We start from the raw sequence: 19,099 nt of genomic DNA on the forward strand, positions 1-19,099 counted from the left end.
TAGACACTCAATTGACCGGACGCTCCACCGTCGAGTCCGGTCAAGTCCAGTAAGCCACCTGGGCCGACCAGACGCTTCAGGTAGAGACTAACCGGACGCTGAGCCTCAGCGTCCGGTCGAGTACAGTAAGCACCCATGGACGACCGGACGCTGCCAGTGTCCGATCGACTTCACTGTGGAACACTGTTTTTCTGAGTCATACCAGACGTGTCCGGTGTGGCGACCGGACGCGTCCGGTCGCTGAGTCTGCCGCCGAATACCGAATGTGTCCGGTCATCATACCGGACACGTCCGGTCACTCTATAACCAGTGCGACTACCTCCTCTTCGACTCTATCTTTTTCACCCTTGCTCAAATGTGCCAACCACCAAGTGTATCACCATGTGCACATGTGTTAGCATATTTTCACAAACATTTTCAAGGGTGTTAGCAGTCCACTAGATCCTAAATGCATATGCAATGAATTAGAGCATCTAGTGGCACTTTGATAACCGCATTTCGATACGAGTTTCACCCCTCTTAATAGTACGGCTATCAATCCTAAATGTGATCACACTCGCTAAGTGTCTTGATCACCAAAACAAAATGGCTCCTACATTTTATACCTTTGCCTTGAGCCTTTTGTTTTTCTCTTTCTTCTTTTCCAAGTTTAAGCATTTGACCATCACCATGCCATCACCATTGTCATGATCTTCACCATTGCTTCATCATTTGGAGTAGTGCTACCTATCTCATAATCATCTTGATAAACTAGGTTAGCACTTAGGGTTTCATCAATTAACCAAAAACAAACTAGAGCTTTCAGATTCCCCTTCAGGACATCTAAATGGATGATGCAAATTCGAGTTTCTGATGCCCTCATGCCCAAATGATATGTAGATTGTTTAGTTTCCCTTTCCATTTCTAGGATAAATTATTGGTCTGAATAATTGTAATGCCATAATTTCTTAAACTCATCCATTGGGATTCAGTTGTAGGACTGATTTATTTCTACTGCTTGATTGTTTGGGCATTGTAGAATGATGATGGAACAAAGGTTGAATACAGTCTTTGGAACCCCTTCCGTTCCAAGTTGGTTGCTGCTGTGCTTGGTGGCATTGACAACATCTGGATTGTAAGTTGATTTGCTTATCTTGAATGTGCAAAAGTTCTATTTGCTTTCTTGTAAGTAAGAATCTGTGGCGATGTTATAGCTGACAATTTGTTAATACGTTTAGGCTCCTGGTACTCGGGTGTTGTATCTTGGTGCTGCTTCTGGCACAACTATTTCTCATGTGTTTGATATTGTAGGACCGATGAGCTCTCTATCACAAAAGTCTCTTACTGATTCTTGGCTTTGTTTAGTCTGTTGTCTTAAGAATTTGGATGCTGTTGCAGGATGGACTGGTCTATGCTGTTGAGTTCTCTCATAGGAGTGGAAGAGACCTTGTCAACATGGCAAAGAAGAGGACCAATGTGATCCCCATTATTGAGGATGCCAGGCACCTGACAAGGTACCGGATGCTGGTTGGCATGGTTGATGTTATCTTCTCTGAGGTAGCCCATTACTTTTTATTGATTATTGATACATGTTTCTTGATAATCTTATTTGCTATGTTTGTCAACTTGGATTCATTATTTGGAACCGGTAATGCCCTTCTATGTTAGAATCTTGAATCGTCTTTGTTTTCACACATTTGTTATTGATCATAAGTTTTATTTTCTGTTTGTTGTCGTCTGGTGCCAACTTTGTTGATTTTCTCAATTTATACGATTCCAACTGTGTATCTGATATTTAGGAATCACCTGCCTTTGCCCCGTTTGGACCATTGTAGTTTAGAACAGTTTGTTGCTTGATGGGTTTATAATACTAAGTTTCAGTTTTGTTTTTGACATAGAACAGTAACATTGGCAGCACTACCTTGATTTGGTCATGCAACTGTGCATTGTCCGGTGATGTTCAATATACAGTTTGAACGAATCTGGGGATCCATGGTTATATACTTATATACATACGATTACTCTTAGCTTCGTATTCATATACATACACTAGAAATTTCACAATGTGAGGCAACCCTTTCTGTTGGGGGAAGGGAAATTGTAACAGGTGGTTTACAGCTTTTAAACGATGTGTGATTGTGTTATCCTGCAGGCTAGGATCTTAGCCCTTAATGCTTCATACTTTTTGAAGCATGGTGGCCACTTTGTCATTTCAATTAAGGTACTTTGTAGCTACAGAACCAGGAGTTGGTTTTTTTCTCATGTTAATTTTGTATCATCGGTTTTAGATACATAATCATGGTCTGCATTGATCTAAACAAGAACAAAATATTTTGCTCAGGCGAATTGTATTGACTCCACCCTGCTCGCTGAGGCCGTGTTTGCTGCTAAAGTGGAGAAGCTCAAGGCGGATCAGTTCAAGCCTGCCTAGCAGGTGACCTTGAAGCCCTACGAGCGTGACCAAGCCTGTGTTGTGGGTGGCTACAGGATGCCCAAGAAGCAGAAGGCTACCTCTTAGAGCGGAATCGGTGCTTGTCTTGCCTACCAAAGATGCTATGTCGTATTGCGGTGAAAGAAACTTTGAAGTATTAGGGTTTTATATAGCATCTACTATCTTGACAGACCTGCAGTGATGCTGGTTTAGCTGCAACTGTATCGGCTATGAGGACCTGATGCAGTGTTGCTGGTTTAACAACAGTTTTTTTGTTGATGCTAAACATTTGAGCGATCAGCTTGGATTTGTTGCCCTTTGGTTTCCTTGTTACGGACTGAGTTATCTTTCCAGTCTGGGCATAACTTGGGATCCGAGTCGCAATCCTCAAGCCTGCTCGAGGATTAAGAGTTGCCACAATGGCTCTTTTTAATCAAGAAGAGAAGGCACTAAACTCCATTCTAGCCAAGTCGGCGACGGTACTAACATTCGAGCTGGAGTCACATAAGCTCTATATAACAAACAATGTGCCACCTTGTTGATATATCGCGCTCGCAAGATCAACAAAGCATAACAATTTTTTTAATTCGGTTCATAAAGTACCTTTACCAATGAAGATTTTTTTTTCAAAAACAAAAAAGTTTGGTAAAACAATTTTCTTAGAAAAGGTAGTAGAGAGAGAGAGGGAGAGCTTGGAGAAGCTAAACAACAGCTTTATTTTAGAAAAAAAAAATATCAACACCTGTCTAGAAAAACGTTTTTTTGCAAAGGTAGAGCAAAAGCAAAAACTGCCCGCCAGCGGTTGTTGGTATTATTCGGCCTCCATCCGGAAAATCAATGGGCCCAACCCGGTAAGGTTGCAAGGAGATGCCGTTTCGTCTGGGTGGGGGTTGAAAGAAAACGTCTTCGCACGCAACGCCAACAATGCCAGCTTGGATTTGGATTGCTTTCCCCACCTCCGTCTCCCTCTCCTCCCGACGACCTCCGCAAACGTGACTCCACCGCCTCCTGAGAGCAAGCAACCGCCCCCGTCCCCTCCCTCCTTGCTGGTACACGCGCCTCCTCTCCGATCCCCCACCTCCTGTCCCGTTCCTCACATGCGACACCGAACGTCGCTCGCTCCCAGGCCTCCCCGGTGCGCGCTAGAGACTCACCCCCACTCGGTGTCTACCAGGCATCATCCATGATCCCAAATCAGAGTGATGGCTCCACCCGGCACCTCCGCACTTGTGTAATCGCTGATCGCAATCTCCAGCAATCATGCTGCTGTGGAAACAAATAGGAAACCAACCCATCGCCTCCTCCAATCACGTCCCCACACCATCGACGCTCCCTTCAAATCGCCGATCGCGCCCTCTCCCCTGATCCCCTCGCTCGCCAACGCCACAGCTCGTTCGGTCGCTCGATCCCCCGTGACACCATTGCCAACGCTCCTCGCTGATCGGAGGCCGCGCCGTGCCGGTCTGCGGTCCCAGACTCCCAGGTCAAGCGCCGTCCGCCGCCTCTCGAGTCGAACGCGCTCGTTCTTCTTCAAGGAAACATCGTCGCCCTGATCTCCATCATCAAGGTCTAGGACCTTTCATCACTGGGCTGGCCAAAGAAATGCTAGAAAAAAGAACGGCCCAGGAAGCCCACGTGCGGGTGCGCGCTCCCCCTCACCCCGCGCTTGCTCCCTCTCTCGGCGTCAACTGGGCTACCCGCCACCGCCCTACGCCAGTTACCGAGGTCTTCGTCACTCCCTTCACCAGCGGCGGGCACCCTCCAGGTATTCCCTTCCCTTCGTGCCGTGCCAAACCGAGCACCCAAATCTGTCCTTTACTGGGTCTGCCTCTGAGTCCCTGACCACAGGGGCTTCCAGCAGACACGTAGGTCAGGTGTTTGTCGAAATTCCTGAGAGAAATGCTCTTGCAGTTTTTACCGTGCTCAGGTGTTTGTCGAAATTCCATGCTTCTTTTTTCTTCCATGAATGATATCCGACCTAGATCGATCGATGTGTTGAATTAATGTGACACTGTAGTGAGTCCCTCCCTGAATATATATATGGTGAGTGGGGGGCAACCGTGATTTCTCAGGCCTATGGCTAGGACAGCACAATTTGCATTTGATGTGGGATGCATCGTTTGCACGTTGATTATTTGTCCATCAAAATATGTATGGTTGTTTATAGGATATAAGAGAACGAACGATTTTTGGAATGTCATATATTTTTACAGGTTCTGCATGTTCATTTAGTTCTGACAGAGTTTCACTGGGAGCTCATCACAAGTTCAATCTGTAATGTCGTTGCCACTTGCGCACCCTGTAACTGTAAGTATCCAGTCTATGTAAAGAAAAACAATTGTAAACATTCTCTTGGTGAGGTGATCCTCTGCTTTTTAACTACAGGTATGATAGCTTCAAAGGGACACATATTGTATATTGCATTTTTCAATTTATAACCGTCTTGATAAATAGAAACTCACTATACTTCGTCTCTGTAGATTAAATTCTAAGTGTCTTGTCAACTTGGTTGATTCCTCAGTACTACCAAATGAGGAAGACGCTGGGTCACATTGAAAGGGGAGTCCACCTTCGAGGCATTCTAGGAGAAGAGTGACGAAAGTCAACAGTTCAGGTACTGCTGCTGTTAACCATGCCTTCCAACAAATTTGAGTAGGATGGTATGTAGGGCACAATCAACGGAATCTGCACCTAGAACATGATAGCATTCCAATTTTAGAGGCTCTGCAGACTGTTTCAAATGTGTAGAGGTACAGTATTAAACCTATGAGTATTAGACAATTCTCATACTGATCACATGTACATATGAGTGCATAGATACATGCATAAAATATTATTTCTAATTTAGCAAAATAGGGTATATCATCATTTTGTTTATCGTTTGAGAAAATATGTCATCATTTTGTTTCACAGTTTATTGTTTACAACTTTAAGAACGATCACATTTTTAGAAGATCGTTATTTCTATATTAAAAGACTATTTTCTTTTAAAAAAAACTATCTTCATATATTTTTAGACCTCTTTCCTACATGGAGCCTAATGAAAATCACAGTTGTCACATGCCATTGAGAGACTTGTCAAACCAGATAAATGAAGGTAAATACTGATGTCGATGTGTATATATATGTGAAAATTTTAACATCTGATAATTAATGATGTTAAGTCTGTCTTCTAAAAAAAGCAGGCGTTGAAAGTGGATCTAATCCACTTACACAAGTCTCCTATCCTCGGGAACTTAAAAGGCAAAGGGACAGAGCAAGGCTTGCGGAGCATCGTGCGGCAATGACTGAAGAACAACGGAGCGAAACTAATAGAAAGCGACGTGAAGCATATCACAAGAAAAAGGCCAATTCTAAAAACGATAAACTATCTATAGGTGGCATTCTTAGCTTTATTATGTCACACTACCTTGTAATGCCCATGTGTGTAATATTAATAATCTAAAATAGCATGCAACTTGTTTGTAGATGGTGACGTTGCAACCAACATTGAAAACACAGTTGACACCGAGAATAATGATTGACTCCATATTAACCAGTCGTACCAACCTGTGCGAATTGGTAAGGAGAACACAATATTGCAATATATATATATATATATATATATATATATATATATATATATATATATATATATATATGTGTGTGTGTGTGTGTGTGTGTGTGTGTGTGTGTGTGTGTGTGTGTGTGTGTGTGTGTGTGGTGTTGTCTAGGATAATGGTGTCACCTCATAATAATGAACAAAATTTCTTATGTAGGTGAATGCTCGTTGATGAGTGTAGATAACAGTAGCATCATTGACTTGAATAAAACACCATGTACAAAAGACTGTGTGGACACCAATTTGAGTCATGATTGTGGTACCCCTGCTACTTTTGATAAATCCTGTCAATAGTACTTTAGGGAACGATATGTAAATATGGCACCAGAATAGAGGGAAGCTAGACGCGAACAACAACGAAAAAGTTATAGGGCGCCTGGGCGAAAGGAGGTCAAAGTAGCGGGTAATAAAAGACGAAGGGAGGTGCAAAAGGACACCCTACACCAGGATTCCATCGCCTTGGAGAACCCATTATTTGTTCCTAAGCTTGTGTGACCCACTGTAAGCGCATCTAGAGCTCATGGGTCCATGGTGAAATCCAATGATTGGGTTATCCCAGAGTCCAGTGCAACACCTCTTTATTGGTGTCCACCTCATGAGGAGGCCGATGATGAAGGATGCGATGAGTTGCTGTCTGGCCATATGACACAAAGATCACATGTTCCATCTAGACAAAGACATGCGTTCTTAACGCATCGTAACTCGATGTTTGAGCGTCGCATTGGTTAGAACACAAGAGCATCTAATAAAGATGGTGATTGCATAGCTGAAGACCGAGTGGGTGCTAACACACCCTTGCCTCAATCAGTCGTGACCAATAAAGGTATATACTGATGCCTCATTATCCCATTTAGGGGACCTATATACCATATTATACCTAACCGATCCATGGTAATTCCGTGATTAACAGAAAGGGCAGGACCCAACATTCAGGCTACATCATCCACACTGACGGCACCACTGTTTGATGATTGTGAATGCATGGATGAAGAATACCCGAATGTTGACACACCCTTGCCTCAATCAGTCCTGACCAACAATGTTAAATACTAATGCCTCATGACCCCATTTAGGTGACCTATATTGTATACCTTATTATACCTAACTCAACCTTGGTCATTACATGATTATCAGAAAGGACAGGACCTAGCCCTCAGCCTGCATTAGATGCACCGATGACACCACTATTTGATGACAGTGGTAATTTACACTATTTTGTAACATTCTTTAAACTATTTGAACTCATTTGTTTATTTTTACCCATAGTTCTACTAACTCACGTATCATTGGCGGCCATAGATGATGATGAGGGAGATATATTTGAAGAGGATGATGAAGAGGATGAGGGATATCTGTTTGCTGGGCAAGGTATTTGTATGAAAGACCAAATATAAATCAAATTTTCCACTACTTTATCTAAACTATTACGGCTTAAATGTTATTTCAGAAGAGAAAGATGATGATGATGTCCAAGACAATGACCTTGAGGAAGACACGACTTCTGTCCGTGAAGTACTTGACCGATACAATGAGGTGTATAGTAACATGCCTACAGATACCCATATGTTAAAACCTGTTGCAAATTGCGAGCACTGCGATGCAAAAAGGTTTGAGCATGAACCACATGGGTTCTGTCGTCGCGACGGAAAGGTTGAGCTCAATGAACTGAACATGCCTAATGAGCTTATGAGGCTTTGGTCAAGTAATGACGCAGATGCTAGGCACTTTCGTAACAACATTAGGTTTTTCAATGGCCATTTCTCTTTTACTTCTCTATATTGTCGCCTCGATAGCGCTACTGCAAGCTAGAAGAACAGTGGCATATACACCTTTCGTGCACATGGCCACATCTATCACAACATAAGGTCATTTGGCAGAGAAGAGGATAAGGAGCCAAGACATCTTGAGCTTTACTTCTACGACGATGATCCAAGCCTTGAGCACCGCTATCGACGATGTCATGAAGAGAAGTGCCAAAAAGACAAGGAAGTCATTAAGAGGCTTGTGGCCATCCTTTGTGACAACCCATACTCACAACATCTTAGGAGTGTGGGCCAGGCTCACCACCTCAAGGACTATCATGTCACACTAAACCTTGACCAAAGGTTGGACCAGAGAACATACAATGTACCATCAACTTCAGAGGTGGCTGCTGTTTGGATCGAGGGAAGCGAACTCCTTGGTCAGTTCTAGAATAGTGTTGCCCTGCATGGGAAAGATAGAAGCAGACACGACATCCGCTCATATCATGGATGTTACGATGCTCTTTCATACCCTCTATTCTTCCCTAAGGGTAAGCTTGGGTGGCACATGGATATTCCAAAGAAAGGAGTTAGTATGGAAGAAGTCATCGAGTATCATGCCCTACAGAAGGCTCGTAGTGGATCAGAAGAAGAAATAGGTTTGTTATTCTTCTTATTTAAATACTTCGCACACATGTACTTCAGTGGCTATTCTACAAACAACTCTAATTCATGGCTATTTTTTGTAGACTCCCCTGGTAGACTATGTGTGTCTATGCGTGACTACTATTGCTTCAAGTTTTAGATGCGTCTAGGAATATTTAACCCCATACTATACGGCAAGCGTCTATTCTAGTAGTTTGTAGTCAACACGTACATCAAGATCAAGAGTTCTTGATTAGATTATATACGCAACCATCAAGATGATATTAGGGCCGACCTCTACCAAGGATTGGTTGATAGCCTACATGCCGGTGAAGGTAGAGCAGAAGCTATTGGAAAATGGATAGTGATGCCTTCATCTTTTATTGGAGGCCCACGTGACATGAGGCATTGGTACATGGATGCCATGGCTCTAGTATAGAGGTTTGGTAAACCGGACATCTTCCTGACTACGACATGTAACCCAAACTGGGATGAGATCAAGCATGGACTCTACCCTGGCCAAACACCATAGGATCGTCCAGATCTCGTTGTTTGGGTCTTTAGAGCAAAACTACAAGAGCTAAAGGATAGACTACTAAAAAAGGATATCCTTGGAAAGGTGCAAGCACATGTTTATGTTGTGGAGTTCTAGAAGAGGGGTCTGCCGCATGCACATTTTTTGCTAATCATGGATAGAAAGTACAAGATCACGTGTCTAGAGCAGTATGATTGCCTCATCTTAGCTGAGCTCCGGAACAAGAAGTACCCAGTCTTGTACAAGATGGTTACCAAACATATGATGCATGGCCCTTGTGTACTGCTTAATCGCGATTGTCCATGCACAAAGGGTTGTGATTCCTGCAAGAATCGTTACCCTAAACCTTTTTGCGATGTCATAGTACAAGGCAAGGATTCATATCCAGTTTACAGACGGCGTGAAGATGGCCAAAAAGAAAAAGTTCATGGACACGAGCTTGACAACAGATGGGTCATGCCTTACAACCCGTATCTCCTCCGTCTATTCAACTGTCACATCAATGTTGAGGCATGTGGGAGCATCAAGGCAGTCAAGTATCTATTTAAGTACATTTACAAGGGTCATGACTGGGCGTCTGTGGCTATGAGAGAGGCTGACAAGGAGGATAGTGAAGGGAACATTGATGAAATCAAGCAGTACAGAGATGCTAGATGGGTAACCCCCCTAGAAGCCTTGTGGAGGATATATGGGTTTGATATGAGTGATAGGTACCCTTCTATTTTGTCCTTATAGCTACATCTTCCAGACATGCACATGGTGTCATTTCATCGGCGCCAGGGGATTCGACGAGTGCTTGATCGTCCAGGTGCTGACAAGTCAATGCTTACAGTGTACTTTGAGAAGAATAGGATAGATGAAATAGCTCGAGGTATATTGTATTGGGACTTTCCTAAGTTCTATACGTGTCAAGCATAGGGCAAAGTTTGGCAAAATAGGGTACGTCGTGATACATTACGACAGATTGGAAGAATCATGTCTGCCAATCCAGCCGAGGGGGAGCGTTACTATCTTAGGGTTCTCCTGAACCATGTGGCAGGTGCAACCTCGTTTGAGTGTCTAAGGACCGTGGATGGCAAAATCCTACCGACCTTCCATGAAGCTACAGAAAGAATGGGCTTAATCGAAGAGGACAATACGCTGAATGAGAGTCTCGCTGAGGCAACCGGGTGGATGATGCCATATGCACTGCGAAGGCTCTTTGCAACAATATTGGTATTTTGTGAGCCTAGTGATGTGTTTGGACTATGGGAGAAACACAAGGAGGCAATATCGGAGGACTACAGGCGCAATAATCAATCCACCTTCATGGTGGAGCAGATGGTCCTCATGGATATTCAAAAATTGCTACAATCAATGCAGAAGGATATAAAGATGTACCCACTTCCTGATATCGATGACACATATGATGCCTCTCGTGATATTCCTAGAGAGATTTTTGAGGAGGCTAGCATTGAGGCTAACGAGGATGATGTGGCTCTGTCAGACACCCTTAACAAGGAGCAACAGGCTGCATATGATGATATCATGTCCTCGATTTATATCGAGGACGGGGGTCTCTTCTTTGTGGATGGTCCTGGCGGGACCGGAAAGACCTATCTGTATAGAGCACTTCTCGCTACTATATGTAGTCAGAAAAAGATTGCAATGGCAACAACTACATCTGGTGTTGCGGCCTCAATAATGCCTGGTGGTAGAACCGCCCACTCATGCTTCAAGATTCCCCTCACCATCGATAATGGGCCTTTTGCACCTTCACGAAACAGAGTGGTACTACAAAGCTGCTTCGGGCCGCATCCCTTATTATTTGGGATGAGGTGACAATGAGAAAGAGGCAAGGTGTTGAGGCACTAGACAACAGCCTTCGTGATATAATGGACCGACCAGAGTTGCCATTTGGGGGGAAGACCGTGGTGTTCGGTGGAGATTTCAGATAGGTTCTTCCCGTTGTTCAGAGAGGGTCAAGGGCTCAGGAAGTTGGTGCCTCACTGCGGATGTCATACCTTTAGGATTCCATGCACCATCTAAAACTGGTGCGCAACATGAGGGCAAAGAGCGACCCGTGGTTTGCAGAATACTTGTTGCGCGTCGGTGGAGGTTCTGAGGAGGTGACTGTTGATGATGAAATCCGTCTTCCTCATGATATATGTGTTCCGCACATCGGGGAAGATAGTGATCTTGATACTCTAATTGATTGCATATTCCCTAACCTCAATGCAAATATGTCAAGCAAAGATTATATCACCTCTCGAGCGATATTATCTACGCGGAACGAATGGGTTGATATGATTAATATGAAGATGATAGGTCATTTCCATGGGGATGAGATGGTGTACCATAGCTTTGACTGTGCGGTGGACGATCCGCACAACTACTACCCTGAGGAATTCCTTAACACTTTGACACCCAATGGTCTACCTCCACATGTGTTGAAGCTAAAGATTGGTTGTCCGGTCATATTGCTTAGGAACATTGACCCTGCGAATAGACTTTGTAATGGTACCAGGCTTATCATACGGGGGTTCCAAAAGAATACCATAGACGCAGAAATTATGTTGGGACAACACGCTGGAAAGCGGGTTTTTCTGCCTCAAATACCCTTATGCCCGTCGGACAATGAGATGTTCCCTTTCCAATTTAAGCGAAAGCAGTTCCCTATTCGGCTTAGCTTCGCAATGACGGTTAACAAGGCACAGGGGCAGACTTCCCTAACGTCGGGGTATACTTGCCGGAACCAGTGTTCTCGCATGGCCAATTGTATGTGGCGCTATCAAGAGCTACAGCAAGATCGAACATTAGGATCTTGGCTGTGCCGGCTACTGAGAAGGATGTGAACAAGGGAAAAGGGAAAGGGAAGGGGAAGAAGAGACCGACAAATGATATATTCACAAAGAATATTGTATATAAAGAGATTCTAACTCTATGAAAGAGGTAATGAATTACACGTCGATACATATTTTTTCAAGATATATCAATAGTACTTTAACTTTAAAAATTAACAAACAACTTATGTGCAGGATACTTCTAACTACAGCTTCAGTCATCTGCATGCTTCAGCTGCAAGAAGTCAGATGCCGCATCTTGAACTTGAAAATCTTCTGGATTGTCTTTGATTGGTGACCAGCTGCAGCTTGGTATTCGTGCAAAGCACGTTCTCTTAGTCGAACTATTGAGAGATTAGATTCTTAATTGTAGAATAGATTCTAAAACATGTATTGTGAAACACTTTCCATAGCATTTGATTCCTAAAGAAGTGCAAGCTTATCTTTCGCGTATCGTAGGCATGAAGTGATGCGACAATTGAAGTTGAAGTTTTAGTTTTGCATTCAAATTTAGAGTTATATTTTAACTATCTATCTTTCGTGAATACTTATGTAATATTGATTGGAACATTATGATTACGGTATCTATTTTAGATAACAGTATAACACACGCTCATACATATGTTATCGTTGTATTATGTGTTCCCATTGCAACGTACGGGCATTTACCTAGTTTACCGAAAAATGCATACTCTATCCCTCGTCGTTGTGCTCTGCTATCTGCTCCCAGCCTTGTCAATCGGTGCTGACAAGTGGACCCTCACACTAGTACTTAGCCAGATCACGCACGCCCCTAGGCCACAACGGTCCTCTCGTGTTGTCATGCAACTCGCTCGCCATCATAGCATCTCATCTTAAGAACCTGACAAATAATCCATCGCTAATACGGCAGGATTGGTTACCACTAATACTATTTTTTCAGATTCTAAGAAGAATTATTAAAGCTGATCAACGATACATCAACCCCAATATACATATACCTATGGGGTCCATCTCCCATCTCTCTGTACTAGTTTGGTTGTACGCCTTTCTTGTCCTTCTCTCTCCCTCGCGACCTCCTTCCCTGCGCCAAGCCTGGCCCTCGTTATGTCAGAGCCATCGCGGACTGCCCAACTCCAATGACGCTGGTGCTCAGCTCAGATCTCTTCTCTTCCCATAATCTCCCCGTGCCCCATCTCTTTGTGGTCGTCGCTTTCTTCCCAGAGCAGAGGGCCACGACGTTTCTTCCTCATCCTCGACGATGGCCACGGCAGCCTCCCGATTCTACACGGCGACTCCCTCTCCTACCCCTATCTCCTCTTCTCTCTTCCGACTTCGAGTCTAGCTCTTCTTTGAGCTTGATAACAACATCCTTCATCACGCTCGTGTGGGTTGCACGAGGTTGGAGCTGAAATGTGCGTAGTGGCGCACCGGCGGCTTCGACAGTGTGTAGAGAGTTGCGAAGCAGGAGTAGAGGGTGGAAAAATCATGTCCGTGGTACTTCGGCTGCACATCAGTATACTGGGGAGTTGTATCTTCCCTCTTATTTGAGAGGAGATGAGTCGATTTTTGGTGGCTACCAATAAAAGGGTTGGTATTAGGGTATTAATGAAGCAGCTAAATAATCCCTCTATCCCTAATATGGGCAGTTTTTTATATTGGGGGTAGAAAAAGAGGAATTGCTAGAGATGCTCTCACTAGGCTTTTGTATCTTTGTTGATCAAAAGTAAAAGAAAATAAAGGTTCATAGAGGCATTGATCTACTAGGCTGCCAAGGCGTCTTCGTGGCGATGGCACTATGATGTTGTGGTAGGTGTCAGTAGTCATCTCTTTCCATACATATATAGATGGAGCTATATCGTCGTGACCCACCCATATATGACGTATGAAGAGGGAGAGAAGATCTACCACTGACCTCGAAGATGGAACCGTTGCATAGGCATTGGAGATGGTATCGATGTAACACTTCGCACAACACTATAGAGTTGTCAACCTAGTAACTCCTACATGAAAGTGAGACGCGGTCGAAAGAAAAAGTCATAGAAATAGACAAATGTATGTGGACTGACGAAGAAAAGAAACAAGGGAAGAGATATGTAGGATTATTATTTTTACTTGGATCTTGGTCCTTGAGAGGACATCTTTGCAATGAGCTCTAATGAGGATTTGGAGGGAAGCGTGAGCTTCTCTATACCTCAGAAAAAATATCATCATCGAAAGTTTGCTTCTTTAACTCATTTAAAATTCTGCATTCCGCATTTACTTATTTCTCTAGGTTGTGCGCTTATCTTCCTAGTCTAATTTGCTACGTTAGTTGACAAGACTAGATCTATGTTGCATAACTCTTTTACGTTAAAGATAGCAATACTTAACAAAACCGTAGTACATATCTAGATAGATATCTTGCATAAATTTTGAGTAAGTTTTATGGACTATTGTTTTTTATGTTATCTAATTCACCTTCACTCATAGACAGGGTAAACACAATGAGATCCTGATTCTGCATAGTACTATTCCATGAATCTGTATAGACATGTACAATCGTATGAAATAGGAAAGCTTGAGAATAAAATAAGTTAGAATTCAACACAAATACGCATTAGAAATGGCTCATAGTCCAAACCATTCGAAACACAAGAACCAATCCTTGAACTGGGAGGAAAAAATTATGGAGCGGATCAAATAAACAAAGATCACCTAACACTATCTTTCCTTTGGTTTGTGGCAGCAACCGGTACACATGCAGCCCGGTCCTTGCCTCTTCAGTAAAAATGACTAGAAACTAATTTAGTCAAAGGTGTTGTTTGAATCCGGGCTCCGCAGCTCGTGCGGGAACGTGGTGTGCGGCGACCGCAGCTTGAGACAGATTGCCAAGTCCTTGTTAACCTGTGGGAGAAGCGATCCTGTCAAAAATCAGAGATTGACCTCTTTCTGCAGCTGATGGATGATCTTAGCTGAAGCCTCGAGGGTTTTAAATTTCTTTTCGTTAAAATAGAATTTGTAATAAGGTAGCTTATGAGTGTGCTCGAGGAGTGGTTTATAACCCCACATGGATTACTGGATAACATAGACAATGATTGTAACCCTGCTTATGCTTAATATATGAAGCTCCGGTTTCCCTTAAAAAAAGGTGTTGTTTGAATCCCATAATAAAAACTCCATCCGTTAGGATCCTTATATTCCAATTAACTGCTGTTGCAACCACATGACACGAGGCTGGATCAATGGGAGCAGAGGACCTTAAATCACAAAATAATTAGGAAGTAGGGTGACTTAGCCAAAGAAGAAGCACACTTCCATGGCCCGAAATGGAAGAAGGCCACGGGCCCACCGCAGAGCCAGTCACGGCCCATACAAGCCCATCTTCGTTAAATAAGCCCCGCTAATCGGAAAAATTCACGTTACCTCCTCAACTTTTACAAAAGTCCGTTTTTCCTCTCTAAACTTCAAAACTGGGCAAAACACCTTCCTCAACTTTTAAAACCATTTATCTTACCTCCCTGACCCTGTTATAAGCAGGTTTGAAGGCGGTTTTGTCTCTTTCTTTTTTATTTATTTCGGCTGAATCTTTGAAAAATCATAATAAATCATAAAATAGAAAACTCAATTTTATTGGACTTCATATGAGTAGATCTACACAGTGAACATATAATATGATATGTTTTAGTATAAAGTTTTTGTTGTGGCTTTAGATCTATACTTTTATGTAATTAATTGGAATAATTCATAGCTGCAGTTTCTATGGTCTAATTGTGATAAAATTTTTATGGTGGGCTAATTATTGTATGATTGAACTGTAGTAAAAATTTCATACTCATTCGATCATGTATAGCTTAGTTATAGATTTATTTATATTTAACAAGCATAAACCTAAATAAAATCTATAACTAAGTTATATATAATCCAATGAGTATGAAATTTTTACTATGGTTTAGGCATACAATAAATTAGCCCACTATAAAAATTTCACCATAAATGGACCATAGAAACTGCAGCTATGAATTATTTCATTTAATTATAGAAAAATATAGATCTAAAGTCATAACAAAAACATTGTACTAAAACGTACCATATTATATGTTTACTACGGAGATCTGCTAATGTGAAGTCCAACAAAATTGAATTTTCGTTTTATAATTTTTCAAAAATTTAGTCGAAATAAATAAAAAAATATAGATAAAATCACCTTTAAAACCATTTATAATATGGCTAGAGAGGTAAGATGAACTGTTATAAAAGTTGAGGATGTGTTTTGCTCGGTTTCGAAGTTTGTGAGAAAAAACGTACTTTTACGAAAGTTGAGGTAATATGGAGTTTTTCTCCACTGATTCCCTGGGCTCACCGATATTGCTGCTGCTGCCGCCGTCTCGCCGACATCTCGATTCCCTTCTTCAGGGACAAGATGGGGCCGCCGTCAACGCCGCAGCCGCCAATGACCACGTCGATCTGCACCGTGGAGGCGTCGCAGGCACGCACCTGTTCCACATCGCGGGCTACAGCCTCCACGAGCGCCTGGGCCCCGGGAGCTCCGTCCGCTCCGCGCCCTTCTCCGTCGGCGGCTACGACTGGGCCGTCCGCTTCTTCCCCGACGGGGGCGAGGGCGGCGCGCTGGTGCTGCTCCTTGAGCTGCTGACCAAGGACGTCGTGGCGAAGGCGTCGTGCCACTTCAGGTTCCTCAACCAGGCCACCGGGAAGGCGTCCCCCAAGTGGCAGGTGTGCTCTATGAATTACAAAGCTGGATCTGTGACTAAGCGCGCGAAAGTCAGCACTTTCAGGTGGAATCTGTTAATGTATGCCCAAGATGATGGCCTCACCATCGAGTGCGCGGTCACTGTCGTCAAAGATGATGGCCTCACCATCTTATAGAAGTTGATGTGTGAAGACAGCCTCTGCAACAGCCTTAGCGTGGATTCTGTTGCCACTACCTTGGCATTTGCTGAGCAGCACAACTTATGCATCCTAAAAGATGCTTGCATTGAGTTTATTGCCTTCTCAAATAAGATTGATGATGTGGTGGCAAGCCAAGGCTATGCTCACCTAAAAAGATCGTGCCCTTCAGTTTTGCTGGAGGTATTGGAGAAGTCAAGCAAGTTTCCCCGGGTCTAGTGCTATCTGCAATTCTGCATAGACTGAAACTACTTCAAACCAGTTTCCTTTGTAAAATGTCAGGACAACTTGATGTTGGAGTGATGGGTATATTTACTGTTGGGATGTTTACTTTCTTTGTAAATGTCCTGTCAAAAGACCTATCTATCTAACATCAGATTTCAGTTTACTGAGAATTTAATCTTGTTTTTGTGGCAGCTGGTGCCATCATCATGACAACTGGCCATTACATCAAACTAATGAAACAAAGGCATATATTGATGCTATTTTAATGAGAGATTAATCAGCATATCAATTCTAACATGATTATTCTGTTTTATGGCTGTTGAAATCTAGTACAACACTCTTGGTACCAGAGTTGTTCCTAAGTCCTAACACTTGTTCCTGTGCACTGCATCTTCTGTTCTGATAGTGATACATCCTCAATTTCAAGTTTTGACTCCTCTTTTAGTTTAGTTTTGTTTTTGCAAAGTTAAAGCTTTCCATAGTATTCATCTAACTGTGAAGGCAAATGGAAATTTTATTGTATTTTCGATTATTAAAATTACAAGTGGAAATTAGTATTTTAATGTCACTGTCTATGCCAAATTTAACATATATACTGTAATCTAGCCTGAATAATTAAGATGATGTTGATCATGGTGCTATGCCCTATACTGTCCTCAATTTAAAATGCTTATTGATTCTTAAACAGGTAGGATTTTCATAACTTTAGAACTAGAAGGTTGTCTGCAGAGTACTTTCTTTATTATTGAGAAGACTTACTCTAGTTAAGAATGTCCACAACATCACATAAAGTAAGAACTTTGATTAAATAGTTAACCATTGAAATTAAGGAATTCATCCTACATTAATTATTTCCATCTACAGTCTACAATTATGGAACTCTCCACTGTTTTACTTCATCAGATCAATACAATTTTTTGCTTCTCAATTGAAACCTGATCAAAATATATATTCTTTGCTTCTTTGTTCCTATCAATTTTAAAAGCTTATGCCAATTTTATGGGTAGATATCATGAAGATTTTGGAACTGATTGCAGCTTATAAAGTTTTTGCAGTGTATAATTTCATTAGTCCTGTATTTCTACCTTCCTCTTTCCACATGAACACACTAAAGTGCAGACATTGCGTTTGGGACTATTACCAGCATATGTGAATCTACTTCCAAACTGTTCATATGATTCAAGAAGTTACAAGAAATCAACCAGATTGTGTTAAAATTGGGGCACTATATTTCGCAATGAGGGATTAATCAGCATATCAATTCTAACATCTTTATCCTGTTTTGTGGCTGTTGATATAATGTACAACACTCTTGGTATCAGAGTTATTAGTTGTCCCAACACTTGTTCCTGTCACTGCATCTTCTGTTCTTGGAGTGACACCCTCAATTTCAAGTTTTTACTCCTCTTTTAGTTTTGTTTCTGCAAAGTTAAAGCTTTCCATAGTACTACTCATCTAACTGTGAAGGCAAAAAAAATTTGTATTGTATTTTCGATTAGAAAGGCGGGCCTGGTGCAAGCGGTAGAGTCTTACCGCCTGTGATCGGAAGGTCCCGGGTTCAAGTCGCGGTCTCCTCGCATTGAACAGGCGAGGGTAAGGCTTGCCACTAACACTCTTCCCCAGGCCCCGCATAGAGCGAGAGCTCTCCGCACTGGGTACGCCCTTTTTTTTAATTGTATTTTCGATTATTAACATTACAAGTGGAAATTAGTATTTTAATGTCACTGTCTATGCCAAATTTAACACATATACTGCATAAATCTAGACTGAATAATTAAGATGATGTCGATCATGGTGCTATACCATATATTATCCTCAATTTAAAATGTTCAATGATTTTTAAACTGATAGGATTTTCATAAATTTTCTTTACAACTAGAAGGTTGCCTGTGTAGTACTTCCTTTTTTTTGGGAGGACTTACACTAGTTAAGAATGTCCATAACTTTACATAAAGTGAGAACTTATCTTAAATAGTCAACCATTAAAATTAAGAATTCCTCCTACATTATTGCCATCTACAGTGTACAATGATGGGATTCTCCAATGTTATACTCCATCAGATCAATACATGTTTCTACTTCTGAATTGAAACCAGATCAAAAACTATTTTTTTGCTTCTTTGTTCCTATCATTTTGAAAAGCTTATGCAAATTTAATTGGTAGATATCATGAATATTTTGGAACTGATCCATTGCAGCTTATAAAGCTTTTGCAGTGTATAATTTCATTAGTCCTGTATTTCTATCTTCCTC

At 42.0% G+C, this 19,099-nt stretch overlaps 1 protein-coding gene, 1 long non-coding RNA gene, 1 other non-coding gene and 3 pseudogenes across 3 annotated transcripts; all 6 read left to right on the plus strand.

Annotated features, from left to right (window-relative positions):
* The first annotated feature begins 498 nt into the window (after positions 1-498).
* Positions 499-2,497, plus strand: LOC136502147 (rRNA 2'-O-methyltransferase fibrillarin 1-like; annotated as a pseudogene).
* Positions 786-857, plus strand: LOC136502412 (small nucleolar RNA snoR60). The gene has a single exon (XR_010770556.1). It is a non-coding gene; the product is annotated as a small nucleolar RNA snoR60 (small nucleolar RNA).
* A 1,894-nt stretch (positions 2,498-4,391) lies between the features above and the next one.
* Positions 4,392-5,855, plus strand: LOC136501630 (uncharacterized). The gene is made up of 3 exons (XR_010770338.1): positions 4,392-5,160; positions 5,428-5,507; positions 5,596-5,855. It is a non-coding gene; the product is annotated as an uncharacterized lncRNA (long non-coding RNA).
* A 19-nt stretch (positions 5,856-5,874) lies between these two features.
* Positions 5,875-10,754, plus strand: LOC136499678 (uncharacterized; annotated as a pseudogene).
* A 417-nt stretch (positions 10,755-11,171) lies between these two features.
* On the plus strand, positions 11,172-12,046 carry LOC136499679 (uncharacterized; annotated as a pseudogene).
* Positions 12,047-16,042: 3,996 nt separating this feature from the next.
* Positions 16,043-16,920, plus strand: LOC136499680 (BTB/POZ and MATH domain-containing protein 3-like). Its single transcript, XM_066495246.1, has 2 exons — positions 16,043-16,449; positions 16,510-16,920. The coding sequence occupies exons 1-2, from the start codon at positions 16,043-16,045 to the stop codon at positions 16,598-16,600; spliced, it is 498 nt and encodes a 165-aa protein (XP_066351343.1). The 3' UTR covers positions 16,601-16,920.
* Positions 16,921-19,099: the final 2,179 nt, after the last annotated feature.

Source organism: Miscanthus floridulus, chromosome 13 (genome assembly GCF_019320115.1).
Source record: "Miscanthus floridulus cultivar M001 chromosome 13, ASM1932011v1, whole genome shotgun sequence".
In the NCBI taxonomy this organism is placed as follows: Eukaryota; Viridiplantae; Streptophyta; class Magnoliopsida; order Poales; family Poaceae; genus Miscanthus; species Miscanthus floridulus.